General features: G+C 44.5%; 2 protein-coding genes across 4 annotated transcripts in view; one reads left to right on the forward strand and one right to left on the reverse strand.

Moving 5' to 3' along the window:
- The window catches only part of zufsp (zinc finger containing ubiquitin peptidase 1), a 79,241-nt gene extending 61,898 nt beyond the window's left edge, over nt 1–17,343 (reverse strand). For all 3 annotated transcript variants that reach the window (XM_072251633.1, XM_072251632.1, XM_072251631.1), the window contains exons 1-4: nt 17,198–17,343; nt 12,180–12,842; nt 11,299–11,409; nt 1,652–1,761 (exon numbers count right to left, since the gene is read on the reverse strand). In XM_072251633.1, coding sequence (XP_072107734.1) covers nt 1,652–1,761; nt 11,299–11,409; nt 12,180–12,813 — 855 coding nt within the window. In that variant the 5' untranslated portion in view covers nt 12,814–12,842; nt 17,198–17,343. The remainder of the gene's footprint in view (nt 1–1,651; nt 1,762–11,298; nt 11,410–12,179; nt 12,843–17,197) is intronic.
- Nucleotides 17,344–17,673: 330 nt separating this feature from the next.
- The window catches only part of kpna5 (karyopherin alpha 5 (importin alpha 6)), a 47,729-nt gene continuing 39,826 nt past the window's right edge, over nt 17,674–25,576 (forward strand). Inside the window, exon 1 of the mRNA XM_072251634.1 lies at nt 17,674–17,780. The gene's annotated coding sequence lies outside the window, so the exon portion shown is untranslated. The remainder of the gene's footprint in view (nt 17,781–25,576) is intronic.

Consider the following 25,576-nt stretch of genomic DNA (forward strand, 5'->3'; position numbering starts at 1 on the left):
CTTCCATACAACTTTGCCCAGGCCTGCGCCCTGGAGAGTGAAGACTTTCCAGGCACAGATCCATGGTCTCGCAAGACTAACGGATGCCTTTCACTTGTCTTTTGCACATTGGTTGTTTGTCCTGTTGGGTGTGGTCTTTCATTGATTCTATTATGGTTCTTGGATTTACTCACAAGAAAAACGAATCTCAGGGTTGTATCTGGTGGCACATATATACTTTGAAAATAAATTAACTTTAAAATTTGTAACTTTGATAATGGGATTGAATAGATAGCTGGTACCATCAAGCAGATGGTCCAAGAGTCTTAGGTGCATGCCCCCAGGTTCAGGAGTAGCCATCAGGCTCCTGGACCAGCTTCACTCCCCTCAGCACTGAACCGGCTCTGGGGCTGTAGACTCCCTTTTGGAGGCTCTGTGGTTCATGTTGTGTATTATTATTTGACAAACAAGAGAAAAGCTGCAGACGCTGGAAATCCGAGCAACACACACAAAATGCTGGGGGAACTCAGCAGGCCAGGCAGCATCTATGGAAAGGAGTACAGTCAACGTCTTGGGCCAAGGCCCTTCAGCAGGACTGGAGGAAGAAAAGATGAGGAGTAGACTTAAAAGGTGGGGGGAGGGGAGAAAGAAACACTGTTGTGAGTCTTGCCAAAGGGTCTCAGCCCGAAACGTTGTCTGTACTCTTTTCCATAGATGCTACCTGGCCTGCTGAGTTCCTCCAGCATTTTGTGTGTGTTTGTATTATTTATTTTCTTTTTTATTGTTTGCATGATTTATTCTTTTTTCACACATAGGATGTTTGTAGGTCTTGGTTCTGCGGGGTTTTTAGTGGATTCTATTGTGTTTCTTTGTTTTGTGACTACCAGCAAGATGAATCTCAAGGGTGAATATGGTAAAACTTACCTCGATAATAATTTTACTTTGAAACTGTAGCACACTGGTTTCCTTCAATTTATCAAGAGGACATTAAGTATGGTTGTCAGATCATACGTTTTTTAGTACATTGGATCATTACAGCAATGGTGCTTTTAAAGAGTCTGGACGCTACCAGGTCCACCAATTTGCAGAGGATGGGGTGCTGGGAAGAAGAGAATTAAGCGCTGCAATATGTAATATCTTATTAACTAAAACAAAATCCAGACAGATAAGCTTTCCAAAAAGCTATAAGTGAGCATGCTTTAAAATAATTATAGCCGAACACAGTTTCGTCACATATACAGTACTGCACAGAAGTTTTAGGCACAGGTAAAGAAAAATCTGCGAAGTAGTAGATACTTCCAAAAATAATGAAATAAAAAGTTTGTAAATATCAAAAAAACAATAAAGAGCAGTAGATAGTTAAAAACTAAATCAATACTTGGTGTGACCACTCTTTTTCTTTAAAACTGCATCAATTCTCTAAGGAATACTGTTATGCAGCTTTATAAAAAAATTGACTGGTAGTTGGATCCAAGCATCTTGGAGAACTTGCCAGAGTTCTGCTTGCTTCTGTCTCTTCAGGTAATCCCAGACAGCCTTGATGACGTTGAGATCAGCCTCCGACACCATATAAAAGATCTAGTGTGCCTAACACTTATGCACAGTACCGTAACTGAAAAATGCTTAGATGCTGTCAACAATTTGAATATTGATACATGTTTTCCACAAATACCTGAAGCTTTTGAAATTCCTCTTGCTCTCTTTTCATTTCAAATAACCTGCTTTGCTGATTCTCCTCTTCCTGTAGTTGTTGAGCAAACTGACGATCGGCCAATGCACATTCTAGAGGTAAATCACTGAATGAAAACAAACATCTGCACACAAAATGCATGCATACAGCACAAACATCGTTTTACATCTATTCTGGTTGATAATCATTAATTTCATGAGAATTATCCAAGGAATGAAAGGGGTAACGTATGAGGAGCATTTGATGGCCTATACTCGAATTTCGGAGAATGGGGCAGGAGGAGGGGGATCTCATTGAAATCTATCGGATATTGAAAGGCTGAGCGCGAGGATGTTTCCTATACTGAGGGAGCCTAGGACTAGAAGGCACACCTTCAGAGTACAAAGATGCCCCACCAGAACAGAGATGAACAGGCATTTCTTATGTCTTATGGTGTTTTATAACATATACAGGACTGTGCAATAGTCTTAGGCAAGTACAGATAGCTAGGGTGCTTAACACCTTTGCACGGTACTGTATGTGTCAATGTGGAGCAGAGAGCAAGTTTGTAAATCGGGCGGGAGCAATGGATGTTGGGGATGGCAAGGATGGGGCATCGTGGGAGGGGTATGGGGCAGGCGGCAGGGAAGGCGTGCCAAGACGGTTGGGTGGTGCAGGTGCAGACACACCAGCCCTTAGGTACCAGGCAAGATCATTTGATCTGAAACAATTGGTTTATTGATCATTACAGAATGTCTCTCTGGTGCTTCCCGCTCCCTCCCCACTTCCTTCCCCTTTGCCCAACCATGATTCCCATCTCCCCACCCCCTTCCCACTCTCAGTCCACAATAGAGACCCATATCAGAATCAGGATTATTATCACTCACATACCTCATGAAATTTGTTATATTTTGGAGCAGCAGTACAGTGCTGTACATAAAATTACTACCGTACTGTGCAGAAGTCTTAGGCACTCCAGCTATACGTATGTGTTTAAGACTTTCGCACAGTACTTTATGTACACACAAAATGCTGGAGGAACTCAGCAGGTCAGACAGCATCCATGGAAATGAATAAACAGTCCATGTTTTGGGCTGAGACCCTTCATCAGGGCTGGAGACGAAGGGAAAAGATGCCAGAATAAAAAGGTGTTCACCTACTCATTAATGCAAATATCTAATCAGCCAATAATGTGGCAGCAACTCGATGCTTAAAAGCATGCAGACATGGTCAAGAGGTTCAGTTGTTGCTCAGACTAAACATCAGAATGGGGGAGAAGTGTGATCTAAGGGACTTCGAATGGGGAATTATTGTTGGTGCTAGGTAGGGTGGTTTGAGTATTTCAGAAACTGCTGATCCGTGATTTTTAGACACAACAGGGAATGGCGTGAAAAACAAAAAGAAACATCCAGTGAGCAGCAGTTCTGTGGGCAGAAAAGAAAGCCTTGTTAACGAGAGAGGTCAGAGGAGAATGGCCAGACTGGTTCAAGCTGACAGGAAGGCGACAGTAACTCAAATAACCACAACAGTGGTGTGCAGAAGAGCATCTCTGAATGCACAACATGTCAAACCTTGAAGTTGATGGGCTACAGCAGCAGAAGACCACGAACGTACACTCAGTGGTCACTTCGTTAGGCAGAGGAGGTGTGAATAAACTGGCCCATCAAATGTTCTGCTCCTAAAAAGAGGCAAAGTATCTGAAGTGATACCAGTCTCTAAACCATAGACACGGACAAAAAGAAATGTTGCTAACCAAATCAAAGTTCAAAGTAAATTTTATTATTATGATACATATACGTCACCATGTACAACCCTGAGATTAATTTCCTTGACGGTATACTCAATCAATCCAATAATTATAACAAAATCAATGAAAGACTGCCCAAATGGGGTATTCAACCAGAGAGCAGAAGATCACAAACTGTGCAAATACAAAAAGAAGAAATAATAATAATAACTAAACAAGCAATAAATATTGAGAACATGAACTGAGGAGTCCTTACTTCACTGGTCGTGGGAACAGTTCAGTGATGGGGCAAGTAAAGTTGAGTGAAGTTATCCCCTTTGGTTCAAGGGCTGGATGGTTGAGGGGTGGTACCCACTCCTGAACATGGTGCTGTAGTCCTGAGGCTCATGTGCCTCCAGCGAGAAGACAGCGTGACTTGGGTGGTGGGGTACTTTGATGACAGACGCTGCCTTGCTACAAGTGTTTCACGTAGGCCTGCTCAATGGTTGGGAGGGCTTTACTCATGGTCATCTGGGCTATATCCACTACTTTTTGCAGGATTTTCCTTTAAAGGATATTGGTGTTTCCATTCTTTTTTTTTGGCGTGTGCCTGCGTGCGTGTGAGTCTGTGCGTCTGCGCATCTGCGTGTGCGTGCGCGTCTGTGCGTGCATCCGTGATAATGTCTCTTTCATGGTTTTTACAAGGCACAGAGTGAGAGAGACTGTGTGGCGTGCTACTCCTCACGCAGACATTTTGGCAGTATTTTTCCCTTTTATTTTATAAGGTTGAGTTGCGATCTCGACACTCAATCCAGCACGGATGGAAAGCGTACTCGGGAGCGGACCCGACTGGTTTTGAACCCGGGAACCTCTGCTCCCGGGTCCGGCGCCGATGTCAATGCGCCACCAGCCGGCCCTGGTGTTCCCATTCCAGGCTATGATGCAGGTAGTCAATACTCTCTCCACTACACATCTACAGAAGTTTGTCGAAGTTCGACATGTCACGCTGAATCACCACAAATTCCTAAGTAGAGGCACTGCCGTGCTTTCTTCACAATTGCACTTCTGTGCAGGGCCTCTGAAATAATAACACAGAGGAATTTAAAGTTGCTGACCCTCTCCACCTCCGATCCTCCGATGAGGACTGGTTCATGGGCCTCTGAAGCCTATAATCAGCTTCTTGGTCTTACTGGTTCTTGGTTGTTGTTATAACACCACTCCGCCAGATTTTCAGTCTCCCTCTTGCTGATCTATTACCCACCTTGGATTCAGCCAACGACAGTGGTGTCACCAGCAAACTTGAAAATGGCACTGGCGCTGTGCATAGTCACGTAATCATAAGTGTAAATCAGCTGTGGTCACTGAACTCTGTTTCTTTTAAACAGCTCAAATATGTCTGAGTAAATACTGAGAAGAACTGGTAGTGAACCATGTGATGGTGAGACAGGAATACTTCAGGAACAATCAAATGAGCGGACTTTGAGAAGTGTGGCATACTTTAATGCTCAGGTTGAGCAGGGCACCAGGTCACTGCAGAATCTGAAAACAGTCATAGTCATAGTCATACTTTATTCATCCCGGGGGAAATTGGTTTTCATTGCACCATAAATAATTAAATAGTAATAAAACCATAAATACAGGTAATTAATTAGTAATATGTAAATTATGCCAGGAAATAAGTCCAGGACCAGCCTATTGGCTCATGGTGTCTGACCCTCCAAGGGAGGAGTTGTAAAGTTTGATGGCCACAGGCAGGAATGACTTCCTATGACGCTCTGTGTTGCATCTCGGTGGAATGAGTCTCTGGCTGAATGTACTCCTGTGCCCACCCAGTACATTATGTAGTGGATGGGAGACATTGTCCAAGATTGCATGCAACTTGGACAGCATCCTCTTTTCAGACACCACCGTGAGAGAATCCAGTTCCATCCCCACAACATCACTGGCCTTACGAATGAGTTTGTTGATTCTGTTGGTGTCTGCTACCCTCAGCCTGCTGCCCCAGCACACAACAGCAAACATGATCGCACTGGCCACCACAGACTCGTAGAACATCCTCAGCATCGTCTGGCAGATGTTAGAGGACCTCAGTCTCCTCAGGTGATGCACTAGTGATTGGGAAAACAGTGAAGCTACAGCCAGACGCTCTGGCAAGACTTCTCCGATGATCGTGACCTTGTCGTGGTGAGGAGGCTGGTGAGCTCCTGAGCTCCTGAGATCGAAGCTGCCTGGAGCTCATCTCCTGGTGGGGTCACCCATGGGGGTAAGGGCAAGGCGGAGGATCCAGACAAACAGTGATCCAACCAGGACGTCGACAGTGGCGCTTGTGGAAGACGATGACACCTCACAACGGCAGCGAAGATAGAAGAAAGCTGCAGGAGTGTAGAGACCCCAGTCATCTTGTACTCCATACCAGTGAACACAAACCCCTCTTTGTCAATGACCTTGTGCTGGCTGCCTGTGCATCAGCCTCCCCACGTTAAACAAAGTCATGCACAGGCATTCTCATTGAAGGGAATAACCTTCAGGAGGGGAGGAGAAGATGGTGGAGCGATGCAGCGTGCGTGGCCGCTCTGTAATGATATTGTATTTGTTAAATAGGTAGCGTGCACAATCCTGATTTGATGGAGACGGGCGTGAGAAGCACGGTGGAACATCTGGAGAAACTTCTGAAATGTCCGCTTCGCTGCCGCTGCTACTGCTACTGTGCGATCGAGAATCTCCGGAGGGGAAGGCTCCAAATCCTTGGCTTTGCCTATTGCCTGTTGCCGGGGCCCGGGTCGAGGCGCTCGGCAGAGATGGTGCTTGGTGCTTGGTGCTTGGTGTCGGAGGGCTGGTTGGAGGCTCGAAGTTTTCGGACGGAGTCAAGAGTCGGCTGTGGTCGGGTGCTTCCAGGGTGCTGCATCGGCAAGTTTGCGGTGCTGGAAGCTCATGGCAGGGAGAGTTTTTGTTCCTTCTACCGTCTGCGTGAGTTGATGGGACTTTCAAGAGACTTCGAGACTTTTTTTACCGTGCCCATGGTCTGTTCTTATCAAATTACTGTATTGCTTTGCATTGTTGTAACTATATGTTATAATTATGTGGTTTTTGTCAGTTTTTTAAGTCTTGGTTTGTCTTGTGTTTCTGTGATATCCTTCTGGAGGAACATTGTATCATTTCTTAATATATGCATTACTAAATGACAATAAAAGAGGACTGCGTGTCCTCATTAATCTAATCTAATCTAACCCTTCAGTAGAATACCATACTAGTCTTGAGTGATCGCTGTACTATGGAAAGAGAGAGCGCCTAGAGCAGACTCACAACACGCCGGAGGAACTCAGCAGGTCGGGCAGCATCCGTGGAAAAGATCAGTCGACGTTCTGGCCCGAAACCTCGACCGATCTTTTCCACGGATGCTGCCCGACCTGCTGAGTTCCTCCAGCGTGTTGTGAGTGTTGCTTTGACCCCAGCATCTGCAGATTATTTTGTGTTTACTAGAGCAGACTGCTATCTGCCAAGTTCTGTGAATGGTAAATGCTTTGCAGCATGGTGGGTATGAACATAGAACATAAAATTTACAGCACATTACAGGCCCTTCGGCCCACAATGTTGTGCTGACCATGTAACCTACTCTAGAAACTGCCTAGAATTTCCTTAGCGCATAGCCCTCTATTTTTCTAACCTCCATATAGCTATTTAAGAGGCTCTTGAAAGACCCCTTTGCATCCACTTCCACCACCACCTACAAGTGCCATTCTTCTCTGATGACTGGGTTTAGAGGGCAGACTGACCTTGGCATTGTGGCTGTGGTTTCATATTTTTTCCACTTTTTCATGATGGAATGGACTCAGCTCGAGAGCATGTTCAGTGCCTTTGAGATGGTCTTGTACCCTTCCCCAGAGTTGTGTTTCTATATTATCATCTCCCTGACTTCCCTTGTTGCTCCTTTTTCTTCAATCTGTTGAAAATCTACCATACTATACTTAATCTTACAAATTCATTGAAAACAGTTGATCCTCCAATTTGCTACATCAAGAAATTGGGTGAGTTAGTAAGGTAATACAGGTGTCCCCCACTTTTCGAACGTTCGTTTTACGAAACCTCACTGTTACGAAAGACCTACATTAGTACCCTGTTTTCGCTTTCAGGAGGTATTTTCACTGTTACGAAAAAAATTCAGCGCGCGCCCCAAGCAGCCGCTCTCCCCGGATTCGGAACGGCATTCTCGCCAGCATTGCTTTAACAGGAACCTGTGAGCAGCCGTTTGCAAGATGAGTTCTATGGTGTCGGAAAAGCCTGAAAGAGCTCGTAAGGGTGTTACACTTAGCGTAAAACTAGACATAACTAAGTGTTTCGATCGTGGTGAACGAAGCAAGGACAAAGTGAGTATGGCTTGTGGAAGCTGACGAAGATGATGTTGAAGAGGTTTTGGCATCCCATGACCAAGAACTGATAGATGAAGAGCTGATGCAATTGGAAGAGGAAAATATAACAATCGAAACCGAATGAGTAATGAAAAAGTACAACTTTAATTTTGAAAGGGTATGTAGGTTTAGGGGATATTTGCAAGATTCTTTGAGTCCTTACAAAGAACTGTATGATAGAAAAATGCGCGAGGCTCAGCAGTCAAGCAAGCCTTCCACATCAGCCACAGCAGACAACGAACCTTGACCTTCGACATCCAGGCGGGCAGTCATAGGAGAAGATGAGCTGCCTGCTCTAATGGAAACAGACGACGAGCTGACACCCCAGTGTCCCACCACCCCAACACCCACGCCGCGGACAGATACTGTACCGATTCGCGGAGAATGCAGCAGTAGCTGGGAGGCACACAGCACATCTTTAAGAAAAAAGCCGAAATAAACATGCTAATTAATTAGGTGCTGCCACACACATAATTGTCGGCCCAGATCAGAGGCGATGCAATCGGCAATCGGCACTGATCTGGGCCGACAATTACGTGTCAGGCGGCACGTAATTAATTAGCATGTTTATTTTGGCTTTTTTCTTAAAGATGTGCTGGGTGCCTCCCGGCTACCACTGCACCTCTGCGTGCTTCGCGGCAATATATCGGTTGGTGGCCCGGAGGGTGGAGGCCATTGCACCACCCAACCTGCAACGACTCAGCCTAACACACCATCATCAGTGTGCTCAGCGCTGTCCTGATTCCAGTAAGTGATACTACACTGTACATACATGATTTCTACTTTATATCGGCTGTGTATTTTTACGTGTTATTTGGTATGATTTGGCAGCTTCATAGTTTAAAGGTTACTGGAGAGCGCTTGCACCGTGTTTTTGCCAACAGCGCTTGCGTGAGATTTTCACTACGGAGAACAGTTCAGTAATGATTGTGGAAAAGTATTTCTACTTTATATAGGCTGTGTATTTATCATATCATTCCTGCTTTTACTATATGTTACTGTTATTTTAGGTTTTATGTGTTATTTGGCATGATTTGGTAGGTTATTTTTGGGTCTGCGAACACTCACAAAATTTTCCCATATAAATAAATGGTAATTGCTTCTTCGCTTTACGACATTTCGGCTTACGAACCGTTTCATAGGAACGCTCTACCTTCGGATGGCGGAGGAAACCTGTATATTACTCTTAAAGAAAGCTAGAGTAGTGATTACAAAGGGGATGAAAGGGGATTTAAAGCATCACAATTTTGGTTTTTAATTATTGACAGGTTTTGGAATTTTTCTTTTGATTTGACAGGATGCACAATGTTTTGTAGATTAGCACAAAAATCCTACTTCAATGTATTTTAAATTCAGAAAATGAGACTGTAAAATGTGAAAATTATTGTGAGGGCTGAATACCTTTACAAGGCACTGTAGGTGTTGAATGTTCATTCTGTGTTGTGTTGTATTAAATTCTGTAAAACCACTGAATGAATGTCTGAACAGTTCAAAATGACAATTTAACTCTTTGTGAGCTTGCAGCACGTGGCGTGTCTGTACAAGGTAAACACTGTAGGTTTATTCATGTCAAACATGTGTTGATAGAAGCTAACAACAGGAATTCTGCAGATGCTGGAAATTCAAGCGACACACATCAAAGTTGCTGGTGAACGCAGCAGGCCAAGCAGCATCTCTAGGAAGAGGTGCAGTCGACGTTTCAGGCCGAGACCCTTCGTCACACTATGAACACACTATGTTAATGAACACAAGTATTGTTTGAATGAAATAAACCAGGCTGACTTAATAAACCTGGCCTTCATATCAAGAGGAATTGAGTACAAGAGCAAAGAGGTCCTTCTGCAGCTGTACAGCCCTGGTGAGACCACACCTGGAGTACTGTGTGCAGTTTTGGTCTCCAAATTTGAGGAAGGACATTCTTGCTATTGAGGGAGTGCAGCGTAGGTTCATAAGGTTAATTCCCGGGATGGCGGGACTGTCATATGTCGAAAGATTGGAGCAACTGGGCTTGTATACTCTGGAATTTAGAAGGCTGAGAGGGGATCTTATTGAAACATATAAGATTATTAAGGGATTGGACACACTGGAGGTAGGAAGCATGTTCCCGCTGATGGGTGAGTCCAGAACCAGAGGCCGCAGTTTAAGAATAAGGGGTAGGCCATTTAGAACGGAGTTGATGAAAAACTTTTTCACCCAGAGAGTGGTGGATATATAGAATGCTCTGCCCCAGAAGGCTGTGGAGGCCAAGTCTCTGGATGCTTTCAAGAAAGAGATGGATAGAGCCCTTAAAGATAGCGGAATCAAAGGTTATGGGGATAAGGCAGGAACTGGATACTGATTGTGGATGATCAGCCATGATCACAGTGAATAATGGTGCTGGCTCGAAGGGCCAAATGGCCTACTCCTGCATCTATTGTCTATTAACGGTATGAAAACAAAAGATCAAAGAGTTTGTCTGTCTCTGTGCATCTTACTACACTTGTGAAATTCATATTATTGGGGTATCTTCTCCTGGGTTCTCTGGACTTCCCCTAGACCGGGAATCACGATGGGTGCCTGGGACTCGGGACTGGTTTCACGAATCAGTCAGAATTAGAGCTCCCCAACAACATTAACCATCTGACTATACTACACTTCATGAGTGCAGTGACTAAGAATCATGAGCCTTGAAATCTTTGTAACTTACAACGTAGTATTTAGTGCAGTTTATCAGTGTTTTGCGATAATAAATTAGGCTTTAGTTACTTTGTTGTGCTTGTATGCTGATTACTACATCTCCTGCACACTCAGATAGTTTTGGTCTGATTAAGCCAGCCCATTACATGTGTATGCCAAGAAAATAAGTGTACAGTAAAATGTACTCTTCTCTGCTTGAAGAAATACTTTAAATATCAATCACACAAGAGCCTATGCAAAACAAATAACAGTATACGGCATAAAACTTGAAATAAGGTGAAAATCATTTTCACTAATGGCAACACACCAAGCAAGTTTTGTAGGAGATCAACTTACAAGCTAAGCAGGAAACAGGATAAACTCTGGGGCAAGTCACGAAAACAGAACATTCAGAAATTATTTTTCTGTTTCGGTAGCATCCAACTTGATGGCATGAATATCAATTCCTCCTTCCAGTAAAACATATTCCCTCCCCATCCCTTATTCTTCTATTCCCCATTGACCTCTTACCTCTTCTCACCTCCCTATCAGCTCCCCTGTCCTCCTTTCCCTACTCCCACCTTTTTATTCTGGCCCCTTCCCCCTTCCTTTCCCGATCTGTAGAAGGGTCTCGGCCCAAAACATCAACGGTTTATTCATTTCCATGGATACTGTCTGATCTAAGTTCCTCCAGCACTTTCTGTGTGCTGTTTTGATTTCCAGCATCTGCAATGTTTCTTATGTTTACAGATCATTTTGCCAAAGCTTTACAGATTTGCCAAGCGAGCTAACAGGGTCACGAACTGGCCTTGTGCACAACAAAATGAACTTGTTGGAGTAAACAGGTTTTCACAATGTATTACCTTCAGCTCTGCTCTCGCTTAAATGCAACTCCACATGCTCCTGCAGTATCTGCCAGTTTTCAAATACCAGTTTACACATGGGACACGAATACAGCCTGTGCTTTGCAGAACCTAACAAATACAAAGTGAAAGTTAATCTCCAGTTCAGTGAATGGAAAATGACAGAAATGCATAGAATGTTAACATCTGTGAAGACAAGAGTTTTTAAAGATATACAGTGTGGAACAGGCTCTCCCACCCCAATGAGCCACACTGCCCAGCAACCCACCCAGACTAATCACGACACAATTTACAGTGACCAATTAACCTACTCTGCAATATGTCTTTGGAATGTGGGAGGAAACCAGAGCAACTGGAAGAAATCCATGTAGTCACGGGGAGAACATACAAACTTCTTATAGACTGTGGCAGGAATTGAACCCAGGCCACTAGCCCTTTATTGCCGCCCCAATGAACTGCCATTGAGATGAAACAACAATTCTGCTTGCTCCTCAGACGCTGGCTGACTTGCCTGGTATTTCTGCATTTTGAGTTTTTATTTCAGATTCCCAGCATCTGCAGGGTACTTTGCATTTCAACAAACATGCTATTTTGTCAACATGATAAAGCCTGCAGATGTTGGAAATCTAAAGCAACACACACTAAATGCTGGAGGAACTCAGCAGGTCAGGCAGCATCTATGGAAATGAATAAGCAGTCAACATTTTAGGCCAAGATTCTTCACCAGGTCCTGATGGAGGGTCTTGGCCTGAAGCGTCAACTGTTTACTCTTTTCCACAGATGCTGCTTGGCCTGTTGAGTTCCTCCAGCATTTTGTGGGTGTTGCATGGGCAAGTAAATGATTATTTTATAAATAATTTTACCACACATTCAACTGGTACCTTTCTGAGGTGTTTCCAACATGGCTGCATGTTTGATCTTCACATGGTCATTTAGGTCTCCTCCAGAGCTTCCTACTAGGCCACAGAAAGGACATTCAGGGGAACCAAAGATTACAGATTCATTAGGTTTGCCACAAAGTTGATAGTCTTTCAATTCTTCATTGTTCTTATCAGGTAGCTTGTGCTCAGGCTGAATCCAAATTGTTCCTGCAAATGTCCCGTTGACATTTTCTGATGGTATTAACCTTCGAGGTTCTCTCTTCCTATTGTTCTGTTTAAACAGTCTCTCACCGTTAGAAACTGATGCAGAACAAGCCACATGAAGCTCTTCTGGTTTTGGCTCTGCCTTCCCTTTCACTTCAAACACTTTCTGTTCTGGAGACTTGTTACATTCAGTGGCTCGAAGTGAAAAATCAGGATCCTTTTCTTGATCAATGGAAGAGACTGTCATTCCATCGTCAGGTTTCACCTCACCATGAGAGGTCTCCATGTGGAACATTAGTTCGTCATAACTTATTCCAGATAAATCGCAGATTGGACAGCTATTCTCATTCTCTTCATGGACAAAGAACATGTGCGTCTTCATATCTGGTTCTGATAGGCCACTTTGCCCACAAATATCGCAAGTGAACATCTTGTCGTTTTGATCTATCTCTTTCACAACTAAATGAAGGAGGGGAAAAAAGACAAATCGGTAAATTGTAAAAACTATCTGCTTGTCAATATGAATATATATTATATATTCATATATAAGATTATATAATATTAGCCCCCAAAAATGTGCTTAGAACAGCATAGCACAGAAACAGGTTCTTCATCTGATCTGTGCGAAACTACTGAACTGCATAATCCCATCGACCTGCACAAGCAGTGGAAGTAGTGGAACACTTGGAAACTACCCACCCTCCAGCTGACAACTGCTCGATAGTGCAAGAGTCTTTCGTTGTCACAACGGCCACATAAGCCCGCAAACCAGAGTGGAAGAACGTCCTCTGTGGAATGCATTGCCAAGGATGACTGTGGAGGTCAAGTCATTGTGTAGAGCCTGCTGGGTTCTTGATCAATAAGGGTCTCAAAGATTATGGGGTGAAGGCAGGTGATAACAAATTAGCCACGAGTGTTGGTTCTGCTTGTATGTGTATCAGCTGATGTTGTGTACTTGGATTTTCAGAAGGCTTTTGCCAAGATGCCACACGAGGTTGCTCAACAAGCTATGAGCCCATGGTATTACAGGAAAGATTCTAGCATAGATAAACCAGTGACTGATTGGCAGGAGGCCGTGAGTGGGAATAAAGGGAGGCTTTTCTGGCTGGCTGCTGGTGACTAGTGGTGTTCCACAGGGGTCTGTGTTGTGACCCATTCTTTTTACATTATATGTCAATGACTTGGATGACAGAATTGATGGCTCTTTGGCCATGTTCGTGGACGATATGAAGATAGCTGGAGGGGCAGATAGTGTTCAGGAAGCAGAGAGGCTGCAGGAGGACTTAGATTAGGAGAAGGGGCATGTGGAATACAGTAATGGGAAGTGTATGGTCAAGCAGTTTGGTTGAAGAAATAAAAGCATAGACTACAATCTAAATGGAGAGAAAATTTATAAATCTGAGGTGCAAAGGGACATGGGAATCCTCATGCAGGATTCCCTAAAGGTTAATTTGCAGGTTGAGTCTGTGATGAGGAAGCCAAATGCAATGTTAGCATTCAATTTGAGAGGACTGGAATATATAAGCAAGGATGTGATGTTCAGTCTTTATAGAGAACTGATGAGAGCTCACTTGGAATATTGTGAGTAGTTTTGGGCCCTTTACCTAAGAAAGGCTGAGCAGACATTGGAGAGGGTTCAGAGGAGTTTCGCGAGAGTGATTCTGGGTATGAACGGGTTACCATGTGAGGCCTGTCCTCGTAGGAATTCAGAAGTTTATCGAATGTTGAAAAGCCCTCAAAAGAGTAGCTGTGGACAGGATATTTCCTGTGGTAGAGGAGTCTAGGACCAGAGTACACAGCCTCAGAATGTAGGGACATCCATTTAGAACAGAGATGAAGTGGAATTTCTATAGCCAGAAAATGGTGAATCTGTGGAATTCATTGTCACAGACAGCTGTGGAGACCAAGTCACTGGGTATATTTAAGGCAGGGGATGATAGATTCTTTTTCAGTCAAGGCATGAAGGGATACAGGGAGAAGGCAAGGGGCTGGGGCTGAGAGGAAAATTGGATCAGCCATGACGAAATGGTGTTGCAGACTCAATGGGCCAAATGGCGTAATTCTGCTTCTCTCTCTTATGATCTGATCCTCAGTCCAGGACTGCCCAAAGTAAAATGGTGACAACAGTCTGCAGATCAGCCATTACTTTAGAGAAAACTTGCTGAGATCTGAGATGACTAATGCTACAGTATAAGGGCATCTCGGATGATAGTGCATCAAACAGACAGCTGACATGTATGTGAATATAAGAAATGATCGCAAAGACTGGGTCCTTAAGGTTGTTATAGCCGGGAGTGCTAATTGGACAAGCTCCCACCACCTATTAAGTTCTCCTAAAGACGTGCGCCACAAATATCCTCCGACAACCAAGCCCTGCTCCTGGCCTTCATGTGTGGCTTAGTTACTGAGCCTGGCAGAGCCTTTTTCACCGACAGGAGAAGGGGCAAAGGTGAGTTACAGGAGAAGGGGTAAAGGTGAGTTACAGGTGGCGTAAAACCAGTCGCTTCAGGCAGATGGGGCTCATCACCTGTGGTTGGCAGCTCACCTAGAAGGAAAACTCTGATTTCAAACCTCTGCTGACTTGTGGCTATGCCCACTCATGGGGAAGGCTTCAGGAAAATCCGGACTGGAGTCCGTAAGACAGTCCTATGCTGAGTTCAGTGCCAACTGGAAACATCTGCAACACCTCTGTCATTTGGATCATCAGCTGCTTGGAGAGGGGAAGATGGTTGCACGGGCAACAGCTTGCTGCCCAGGCTTGTGTATCACGTGGACAGCTAGGGTGACCCAGACCAACAGAGGGCCTTAGACTAATGGGATATTGGCCTTTATAGTATGGGGCATGGAGTATAAACGTAAGGAGTGTTGATGCATTATCATCGTCTGTTGGCTGAGCCCGCACCTTAAATATGGAGACAACTGTATGCAATTTTTGAGGATATTCTATTATCGAAGGCACTGCAGTGATGATTCACTTGGTTGATGCCTACAGCCATACTAGCCAGAAAATAACTGATCTCATCTGATCAGAAGCTAAGCAAGCTTGGATGGAAAAGCGCCTGGGAACACCCGGTGGCGTGAGCTTCAGCTGCAACACTTCACAGGAGTTTGGATAAGTACATGGATGGGAGGGGAATGGAGGGCTATGCACCAAGCGCGGGTTCACAGGGCGAGACAGAATAATAGTTCAACATGGAAAAGGTGGGCTGAAGGCCCCTCTTCTGTGCTGTAGTGGTCCATGACTCTCTGTTGAAGGTGTCTCTGTATTGGTCCATGACTCTCTGTTGAAGGGGTCTATGTAGTGGTCCATGGCTCTCTGATGAAGGGGTCTATGTAGTGGTCCATGACTCTCTGATGAAGGGGTTGATGGCAGATTAGCTTGGTTGGGCCAATAAATATTGAAGCCATGAAGAATGAGAAGAATTTTATTAAAACACAAAATTCTGAAAAGGATAGACAGAGATGAGGAGCAGCTGCTTCTATTAGAGGACTATGACTCATTGGAATTCCCTAGGCATGTGTGAGCAGAGTTATTCAATATACTCAAGGCACAGATTAACAAGAGTTTGAATTGCAAGGGAGTCCAAGGGTATGAGGAGTATGAGTGAAAGCAATAATTAAGGCCTAGGCTGATGAAGGGCCTCGGCTCTAAACGCTGACTGTTTATTCCCCTCCATTGACGCGTCCAGCACATAATTCTCCGTAACTCCAATGAGATCCCACCACCAAGCACATCTTCCCCTCCTCTCTCCCCCCTCCTACTTTCAGCTTTCCGCAAGGATTGCTCCCTTGTCCATTCATCCCTCCTAGCACTTATCCTTGCAAGCGGAACAACTACTACACCTGCCCCTACACCTCCTTCCTCACTATCATTCAGAGCCCCAAACAGTCCTTCCAGGTGAGGCGACACTTCACCAGTGAGTCTGTTGGGGGTCATCTACTGTACCCGGTGCTCCCGGTGTGGCCTCCTGTATATCAGTGAGACCCAACGTAGATCGGGAGACCGCTCCGCCGAGCATCTACGCTCTGTCCGCCAGAAAAAGCAGGATCTGCCAGCGGCCACACATTTTAATTCCATTTCCCATTGCGACATGTTCATCCATGGCCTCCAGTGCTATCACAATGAGGCCACACTCAGGTTGGAAGAACAACACCCTATATTCTGTCTGGGTGGCCTCCAACCTGATGGTATGAACGCTGATTTCTCAAACTTCTGGTAATACTCGTCCCCCACTTTTCAATTCCCCATCCTCTTTTTTTTCCTCCCCCTCTTGCTTTATCTCCTTGCCTGTCCATCACCTCCCTCTGGTGCTCCTCCTCCTTTTCTTCCTTCCAGGGCCTTCTGTCTTCTCCTATCAGACTCGCCCTTCTCCAGCCCTCTATCTCTTTCACCAATCAACTTCCCAGCTCTTTACTTCACCCCTCCCCCGTCCCAATTTCACCTATCACCTTGTGTTTCTCCCACACCTTCTAACTCTGACTCCCCATCTTTTTTTTCCTCCAGTCCTGCTAAAGGGTCTCGGACCGAAACGTCCTGTATTTTCTCCATAGATGCTGCCTGGCCTGCTGAGTCGCTCCAGCATTTTATGTGGTGCTTATGTATCTTATAACTACTTATAGCCACATCAAGTCACCCCTCATTCTTCTTCACTCCAGAGAAAGCAGACCTAGTCTGTCTAGTTTCTCCCTTTTTCCTTGATACCCCATACCCACTAAAATCTAATCTGCTTCCCTACTTTCCAGTTCTGATAACGCTTGTTCTATTCCCAGCTCTTTGCTTTCACTTTCAGATACAGAAAATTTCAGATACTTACTTAAGTAATAGAAGCTTCGTGAGCTCAGAGAATTTTATCTGTAACCATACTCCACCATTCACTCAAAAATCAATAATTATTTGGAACAAAACTACTAGAACGAATCCCGAATCACCCTCTCCTCAATTTCACATAACTTCCATTGTTTCCGGTGTTCCATTTAACCCCGTCCCCCCACCTATTCCCAGTGCGCGTGCGCACAATCGCCGCCCTGCTTGGTAATAGACCTCATTCACCGGTGTGTCAACGAAAAGGATCCCCCAAAACTGCTATGATATTCGATATCTTTTAAATCTCAGTTATTTCATTATAACAACTGGGATAACATGACTTATGATGAGTTGGTTTTCTATAGTTGTAGCCAATATGTTTCTGGTATATGGTAACAGAAAAAGAGAGTTTATAGTTTTTTCTATTAATCAACTTGACAAAATGTTTGCGCGAGGCGGCGCGCAGGCGCAGAGTGCGGAGTGACGAGGCGCCTGATGGGAGAGCGGGGATAAGCGCCGGTCCGTCGCTGACGCCTGCGCCATTTTGTCCGCCAGCCTGCAGTTAACGTCGGCCGAGTTGCTGCAGCCTTCAGGTGGGGCCCGCGCTTTGCTGTCGCGCTGCACCGCGCCTGGTCCGGCCTGCTGTGTTACCCGTTGTTATCTCGGCTCTCCCCGTCCCCACATCGAAAGCGGGGAGTTGCCGAGTGACGCTCGGGCCTCGCCGGGAAGGGGGGCCCGCCCGGGTCCGGGCCTCGTCCTCGTCCGTCACCAAAGCTGGGTGGACTGGGTGGGTGCGAGGAACCTTCTTTCCCGGGCATCCTTCCAATTCCTCGCGTGTTCAGTGGTCGGGTTTGGGGTTACTGGGTGCTTCTGGAATTGCGCGCATTTGGCTTTTCCTGTGTTTGGGTGCTTGTTTAGTATTATCCGTTCTTCTCCAGTTCTAGCTTCTAGTCCGTGCGCCGGAGGGGAGAAGGAAGGTGTGAGAATAGGTATTTGAGGGGAGGGAGGAGGTCTGGTGCTGGAGTTATGGGTGTGGTTGCTCCCGTGGCGTTGAGAATCCTCCGTTCTGGAGTATGAACTGTTAGCGCTGTTGCCTGTTTCACCCCCTTTTACCATTTGATCATGAATGACCCCTTTTCAGCGTTTTTGACTACTCCTTCATGTTACTACACAATTGTCACTTTTCCCACGGGACGCACATGGATACGGTACGTTGATAAACCTCAAGACCGCACAGATCTAAATTCCAGAAATGTGCGCTCATATTCCGAGCGAGATTCAGTCACTGACAGGTGTCGATGGGATTAAGCTCCGAAAATGTTGCGATTAGGAATGTATTAAAACCTGTCACTAAGCGAAAAGAGAAAATATTGGCAATCCAAAGACTGGCTGGGTTCCACTGACCCGTTGCTGAATGTTATTGGTCATGCCATCAGAAAGGTGGAGAACGCCGGGCTAAGGATGCTATGGTGGCAATTTTGAGGGAATTAAATGTACAAGTTTTTAAAAAGTGATTTTATTGGAGATGGTTTCTGAAAAGGCCATGGGCTCCTAAAGCTTCGTATAGAATATTGATGATTGCCAAGAGTAGGCTATAAGTTATCGTTTTAACATTATAATTAAAACCAGAGAAGCTTTTTCAGACCGTTTTCCATACTTTGCCTGTCAGAAAGATTCAGGCTGATCTTTCATTTGGCGGTTTACTACACCTACCATCTCCAGCAATACCCATTAATATCTAAAATTCTGGTCTCTTGTTTTATTGGTCCACAACCTGTTGGATAAAGAAGTCCAAGAATTGCTGCTCTAGATTAAAAATCACTTAGACCTATGTGCTGGATCTCTTGTGTTGTGACTCTGATTCTGGCACTCTATAAGTACGTATCAACTCTGCATCTATTCAGTCAGACTTCGAAAGAATTTCTGTTTCTATGAGATCTCTTTCTTTGTTATGCTTATGTAACCTAACAACCAATCTACCATCCTTGGCACCTTTTTTGCAAGCACATTCTTCTTTCCAGAGCAACACCTTCCACATCTATGTAACCCGAGCCTAATCACAGGACAGTTTACATTGACCAATTAACCTGCTAACTTGTACACCCTTGTAGGAGGAAAATAGAGTACCTGGAGGAAATCCGCATGCTCAGGGGAAAAATGTGTTAACTTTCTTGCAGAGGATCCCAGAATTGAACTCCAAGCTCCAATGCCCCAAGCTGTAATAGTGTCATGCTATAGTGGCACCCCCATGGGGGCTGAATCAGATTTGATTAGAGATCTTAAAGTAAGAGAGCCCTTGGGGACAAGTGATCATAATGTGATCGAATTCACCCTGAAGTTTGAGAAGCGAAACTGAAATTGGATGTATCAGTATTACAGTGGGGTTAAAGAGAATTATTACAAAGGCATGAGAGAGGAGTTGGGAATTCATTGGGGAAAAAAGAACACTGGCAGGGATGACAGCACAGCAGCAATGGCTGGAATTTCTGGAAGCAATTCAGAAGGCACAGGATATATACATCCCAAAGAAGAAGTAGTATTCTACAGGAGAGATGACGTAACTGTGGCTAACAAGAGAAATCAAGGCCAACATAAAAGCCAAAGAAAGCGCATATAATAGAGCAAAAATTAATTGGAAGTTGGAAAATTCAGAAGCTTTTAAAAAAAAAGGCATCGAAAAAAAGTCATTAAGAAGGTAAAAATGGAATGTGAAGTAAGCCAGCCAATAATATCAAAAGCTTTGGATTCAAAAGTGTAAAAAAGAGGTGAGAGAGGATATCGGACCGCTGGAAAATGAGGCTTGAGAGGTAGTAATGGAGTGGGGGGGGGTGACGATATGGTGGACAAACTGAATAAGTATATTGCATCAGTCTTCACTGTGGAAGAGACTAGCAGTATGGTGGAAGCTCCAGGTGTTAGGGGACGTGGTGTGTGAATTGACTATAATGAGAGAGAAGGATGAAAGGTCTGAAGGTAGATAAGTCACCTGGACCAGATGGTGTACACCCCAGAGTTCTGAAAGAGGTGGCTGAAGATGTCGTGGAGGCATTAGTAATGATCTTTCAAGAATCACTAGACTCTGGAATGGTTCCAGAAGACTGGAAAGTTGTAAATGTTACTCCACTCTTAAGGGAAAGAGACAGAAGAAAGGAAACTATAGGCCGGTTTGTCTGACCTCAGTGGTTGGAAAGATGTTGGAGTTGATTATTAATGATGAGGTCTCAGGGTACTTGGAGGCACATAATAAAATAGGCCATTGTCAACACGGTTTCCCTAAGGGAAAATCTTGCCTGACAATTCTGCTAGAATTCTTTGAAGAAATAACAAACAGGATCAACAAAGGAGAATTAGTTGATGTGTACTTGGATTTTCAGAAGGCCTTTGACGAGATGCCACACATGAGGCTGCTTAACAAGCTACAGGCCCATGGCATTACAGGAAAAATTCTAGCATCTGTCTGTGTTGGGAGTGATTCTTTTTATGTTATATGTCAGTGATTTGGATGATGGAATTAATGGCTTTGTTGCAAAGTTTGCAGACAATATGAAGGTAGATGGAAGGATGGGTAGTTTTGAGGAAGTAGAGAGATTACCGAAGGATTTAGACAGATTAGGAGAACAGGCAAAGAAATAGCAGATGGAATACAATGTTGGGACGTGTGGTCATGCACTTTGGTATTAGAAATGAAAGGGTTGACTATTTTCTAAATGGACAGAAAATACAAAAAACTGAGGTGCCAAGGGACTTGGGAGTTCTTATGCAGAATTCCTGTAAGTTTAATTTGCATTTTAATCCTGGTGAGGAAGGCAAATGTGAAGTTAGTGTTCATTTCAAGAGAACAAGAATATAGAAGCAAAGATGTAATGTTGTAACTTGAAAAGCACTGGTGAGGCCTCCTGGAGTATTGTGAGCAGGTTTGGGCCCCTTATCTTAAAAAGGATGTGCTGAAACTGGAGAGGGTTCAAAGGAGGTTCACGAAAATTATTCCAGGATTGAATGGCTTGTCACATGAGCGTTTGATGGCTCTGGGCCTGTATTCTGTGGAATTCTCTGCTGAATGAAGCAGTGGAGGCTACTTCAGCAAATGTATTTAAGACAAGGTTGGATAGATTTTTGCATAGTAAGGGAATTTAGGGTTATGGGAAAAAGGCAGGCAAGTGGAGATGAGTCCATGGCCAAATCAGTCATGATGGGCTCGACAGGCCTACTCCTGCTCCTATTTCTTATGTTCTTATGTTATTCAGTAGAATTCAAAGAGGTCACCCTTCATTTTTCTGAAACCTATGGAATGGTGAAAGGCCTTGATAGGTTGGATGTGGAGAGGATTTTTCCTATGGTGGAAGAGTCTAAGACCAGAGGGGACAGCCTCAGAACAGAAGGGTGCCCTTTTAGAACAGAGGTGAGGAGGAATCCTCTTTAGCCAGAGAGTGGTGAATCTGTGGAATTTGTTGCCACAGGCAGCTGTGGAGGTCAAGTCTTTATGTATATTTAAGACAGAGGTTGATAGATTCTTGATTGGACAGGGCATGAAGAGATATGGGATAGAAGGCAGGAGCTTGGAGCTGAGAGGGAAAAAATAATGCAGCCATGATGAAGTAGTGGAGCAAACTGATAGGCCAAATGGCCTGATTTTCTCCTATATCTTATGGTCTCACTAGGGCTCCAAAACACTGGAAAACAATTTTTTTCCAAAGTGTTGCTTCCTCAAATTTTTTTGGTTATTATAGACATCTTGAAGCTGAACATAAATATGATTTCCGACTACTTGTACTGCGTAAGAATTTGGAGAAACAAGAAATCCTGGTACGAGAAGGAAAGCAACCAGAAGTCGTGATACATGTTGGTACCAACAGCATAGGCAGGAAGTGAGAGTTTCGGGAACTAGGCAGAAGGCTGAAGAACAGGACCTCAAGGGTGGCGTACTCAGGATTGCTGCCAGTGCTAAGTGACAGTGATGGTAAGAATTGGAGGAGATGGCAGTTGAATGCATGGCTGAGGAGTTGGTGTAGGGGGCAGGGTTTTAGATGTTTGGATCTTTGCGATCTCTTCTGGGGAAGGTGGGACCTGTACAGATTGGATGGGCTACACCTGAACTCGGAGGAGCAATATCCTTGCAGGTAGGTTTGCTAGCATGGTTCTGGAGGATTTAAACTGATTTGCAAGAGGGATGGGTCCCATAGCGGTAGAGCAGTGGAAGAAGTGCATGGAGTAAAGCCAGATCTAACATGTAAAGAGGCTTTGAGGAAAGAGAAGCAGAATGTGGTCGATGTTTAGCGATCTCTTGCAGGATGTTAGGGATAAATTTGTCCCGGTGAGGAAGATAAAGAATGGTAGGGTGAAGGAACCATGGGTGACAATCTAGTCAGGTGGAAGAAGGCAGGTTTAGGATGCAAGGATCAGATGGGTTTATTGAGGAATATAGGGAAGCAAGAAAGGAGCTTAAGAAGGGGCTGAGGAGAGCAAGAAGGGGGCATGAGAAGGCCTTGGCAAGTAGGGTAAAGAAAAACCCCAAGGCAATCTTCAATTATGTGAAGAACAAAAGGATGACAGGAGTGAAGGTAGGACCGATTAGAGATAGATATAGGTGGGAAGATGTGCCTGGAGGCTGTGGAAGTGAGCAAAGTCCTCAATGAATATTTCTCTTTGGTATTTACCAATGAGAGGGAACTTGATGGTGAGGACAATATGAGTGAGGTTGATGTTCTGGAGCATGTTGATATTAAGGCAAAGGAGGTGTTGGAGTAGTTAAAAACATTAGCATAGACCAGTCCCTGGGGCTTGATGGAATATTCCCCAGGCTGCTCCACGAGGAGAGGGAAGAGATTGCGGAACCTCTGGCTAGGATCTTTATGTCCTTGTTGTCCATGGGAATGGTACCGAAGGATTGGAGGGAGGCGAATGTTGTCCCCTTGTTCAAAAAAGGTAGTAGGGATAGTCCGGGTAATTATAGACCAGTGAGCCTTGCGTCTGTGGTGGGAAAGCTATTGGAAAAGATTCTGAGAGATAGGATCTATGGGCATTTAGAGAATGATGGTCTGATCAGGGACTGTCAACATGGTTTTGTGAAGGGCATATTGTGTCTAACGAGCCTGATAGAGTTCTTTGAGGAGGTGACCAGACATATAGATGAGGGTAGTGCAGTGGATGTGATCTACATGGATTTTAGTATGGCACTTGATAAGGTTTCACACGGTAGGCTTATTCAGAAAGTCAGAAGGCGTGAGATCCAGGGAAGTTTGGCCAGGTGGATTCAGAATTGGCTTGCCTGCAGAAGGCAGAGGGTGGTGGTGGAGGGAGTGCATTCAGATTGGAAGGTTGTGACTGGTGGCGTCCCACAAGGATCGGTTCTGGGACCTCTACCATTTGTGATTTATTTTTTTTTATTAATGATCTAGATATGGGGTAGAAGGGTGGGTTGGCAAGTTTGCAGATGACACAGGTTGGTGATGTTGTGGGTAGTGTAGAGGATTGTCAAAAATTGCAGAGAGACATTGATAGGATGCAGGAGTGGGCTGAGAAGTGGCAGATGGAGTTCAACCCAGAGAAGTGTGAGGTGGTACACTTTGGAAGGACAAACTCCAGGGCAGAGTACAAAGTAAATGGCAGGATACTTGGTAGTGTGGAGGAGCAGAGGGATCTCGGGGTACATGTCCACAGATCCCTGAAAGTTGCCTCACAGGTAGATAGGGTAGTTAAAAAAGCTTATGGGGTGCTAGCTTTCGTAAGTCGAGGGATAGAGTTTAAGAATCACGAGGTAATGATGCAGCTCTATAAAACTCTGGTTAGGCCACACTTGGAGTACTGCATCCAGTTCTGGTCACCTCACTATAGGAAGGATATGGAAGCATTGGAAAGGGTACAGAGGAGATTTACCAGGATGCTGCCTGGTTTAGAGAGTATGGATTATGATCAGAGATTAGGGGAGCTAGGGCTTTACTCTTTGGAGAGAAGGAGGATGAGAGAAGACATGATAGAGATGTACAAGTTAAGAGGAATAGAGAGTGGACAGCCAGCGCCTCTTCCCCAGGGCACCACTGCTCAATACAAGAGGACATGGCTTTAAGGTAAGGGGTGGGAAGTTCAAGGGGGATATTAGAGGAAGGTTTTTTACTCAGAGAGTGGTTGGTGCGTGGAATGCACTGCCTGAGTCAGTGGTGGAGGCAGATACACTCATGAAGTTTAAGAGACTACTAGACAGGTATATGGAGGAATTTAAGATGGGGGGGTTATATGGGAGGCAGGGTTTGAGGGTCAGCACAACATTGTGGGCGAAAGGGCCTGTGCTGTACTGTTCTATGTTCTAGGAAATTAGCTTTTATTTAATTGCATAACGATGCTAAGCCAAAAATTTTTGTTGATGAATTTCATTTGTACTCAGTATCTCTGGTGTACTTCAGTGTCTGAGGCTTCCCGCATGAGTGTCCAACAATAATCATTAAGCATTGATGGATTCCAGTTGCCCTGATACCGTTTCTCCATGACCACAATGTCCTGGTGAAACCTTTCACCATGCTCATCACTGACAGTGCCAAGATATGCAGGGAAGAAGTCTAAATGGGAACTAAGAAAATGAATCTTCAGTGACATGTTGCACTTCATGTTTTTGTATGCTTAAAGCCTGTTGTCAAGCAGCTGCATGTAGTGCATTGTGCTCTGTAGATGCCAAGAAAATTTTCCACAACATCCTTGAATACCTTTCAAGTGATTTTCTCCGGTCCCACTGGAAGTTCTTCGAATTGCCTGTCATTGTTGACCTTCTTGATTTGTGGGCCAACAAAAATGCCCTTCTTAGTGTTGGCATCATTTATTCTAGGGAGACTTCTGTCTCAAATATCGAAATTCTTCACAGAAAATTTGGTGCCTGCTGACAGCAGATTCCATCCTTACTGTCTTGAATCCAGTAATTCTACTTTTGCCTTTGACAAACCCAAGTCATTTAATTCAGATTGAGTTATCAGATGATGCTCACTTGACATAAAAGGTTCAAATTTTGTAGCAGTGTTTTCCATTCCTGGCTCATGCATCATAACATCTTTGCCTGCCTCCTGTAGACTCTTTCTGGTGGCTTTGGGAAGGGTCTCATGGCTGAAAGGAGATTGTGGTATTCAGTGGACTTCTTGTTTTTAGCAGAGAAACCAGACACGCTACGCTGGTCAGACAGAAGTAGCAGTCTGTCACATGATCTTCCTGCTCTCACCATATCATCGGGATAGCTAACAGCATTGACATCTGAGTACCTCTGAGCCAAGGTCTAAGATTGACAGTGCATGGTGTGCAACACGTGAGGAGCCCAGGCTTTGTTTTGGTCACCAGTTTTACACCCAAAGTAGAGCTGACAGGCTTTCTCAATAAGAGTAGTCATGTTCCGTCTTTGAAATTTAAGAGTGTA

Source organism: Mobula birostris, chromosome 2, assembly GCF_030028105.1.
Source record: "Mobula birostris isolate sMobBir1 chromosome 2, sMobBir1.hap1, whole genome shotgun sequence".
Lineage (NCBI taxonomy): Eukaryota > Metazoa > Chordata > Chondrichthyes > Myliobatiformes > Myliobatidae > Mobula > Mobula birostris.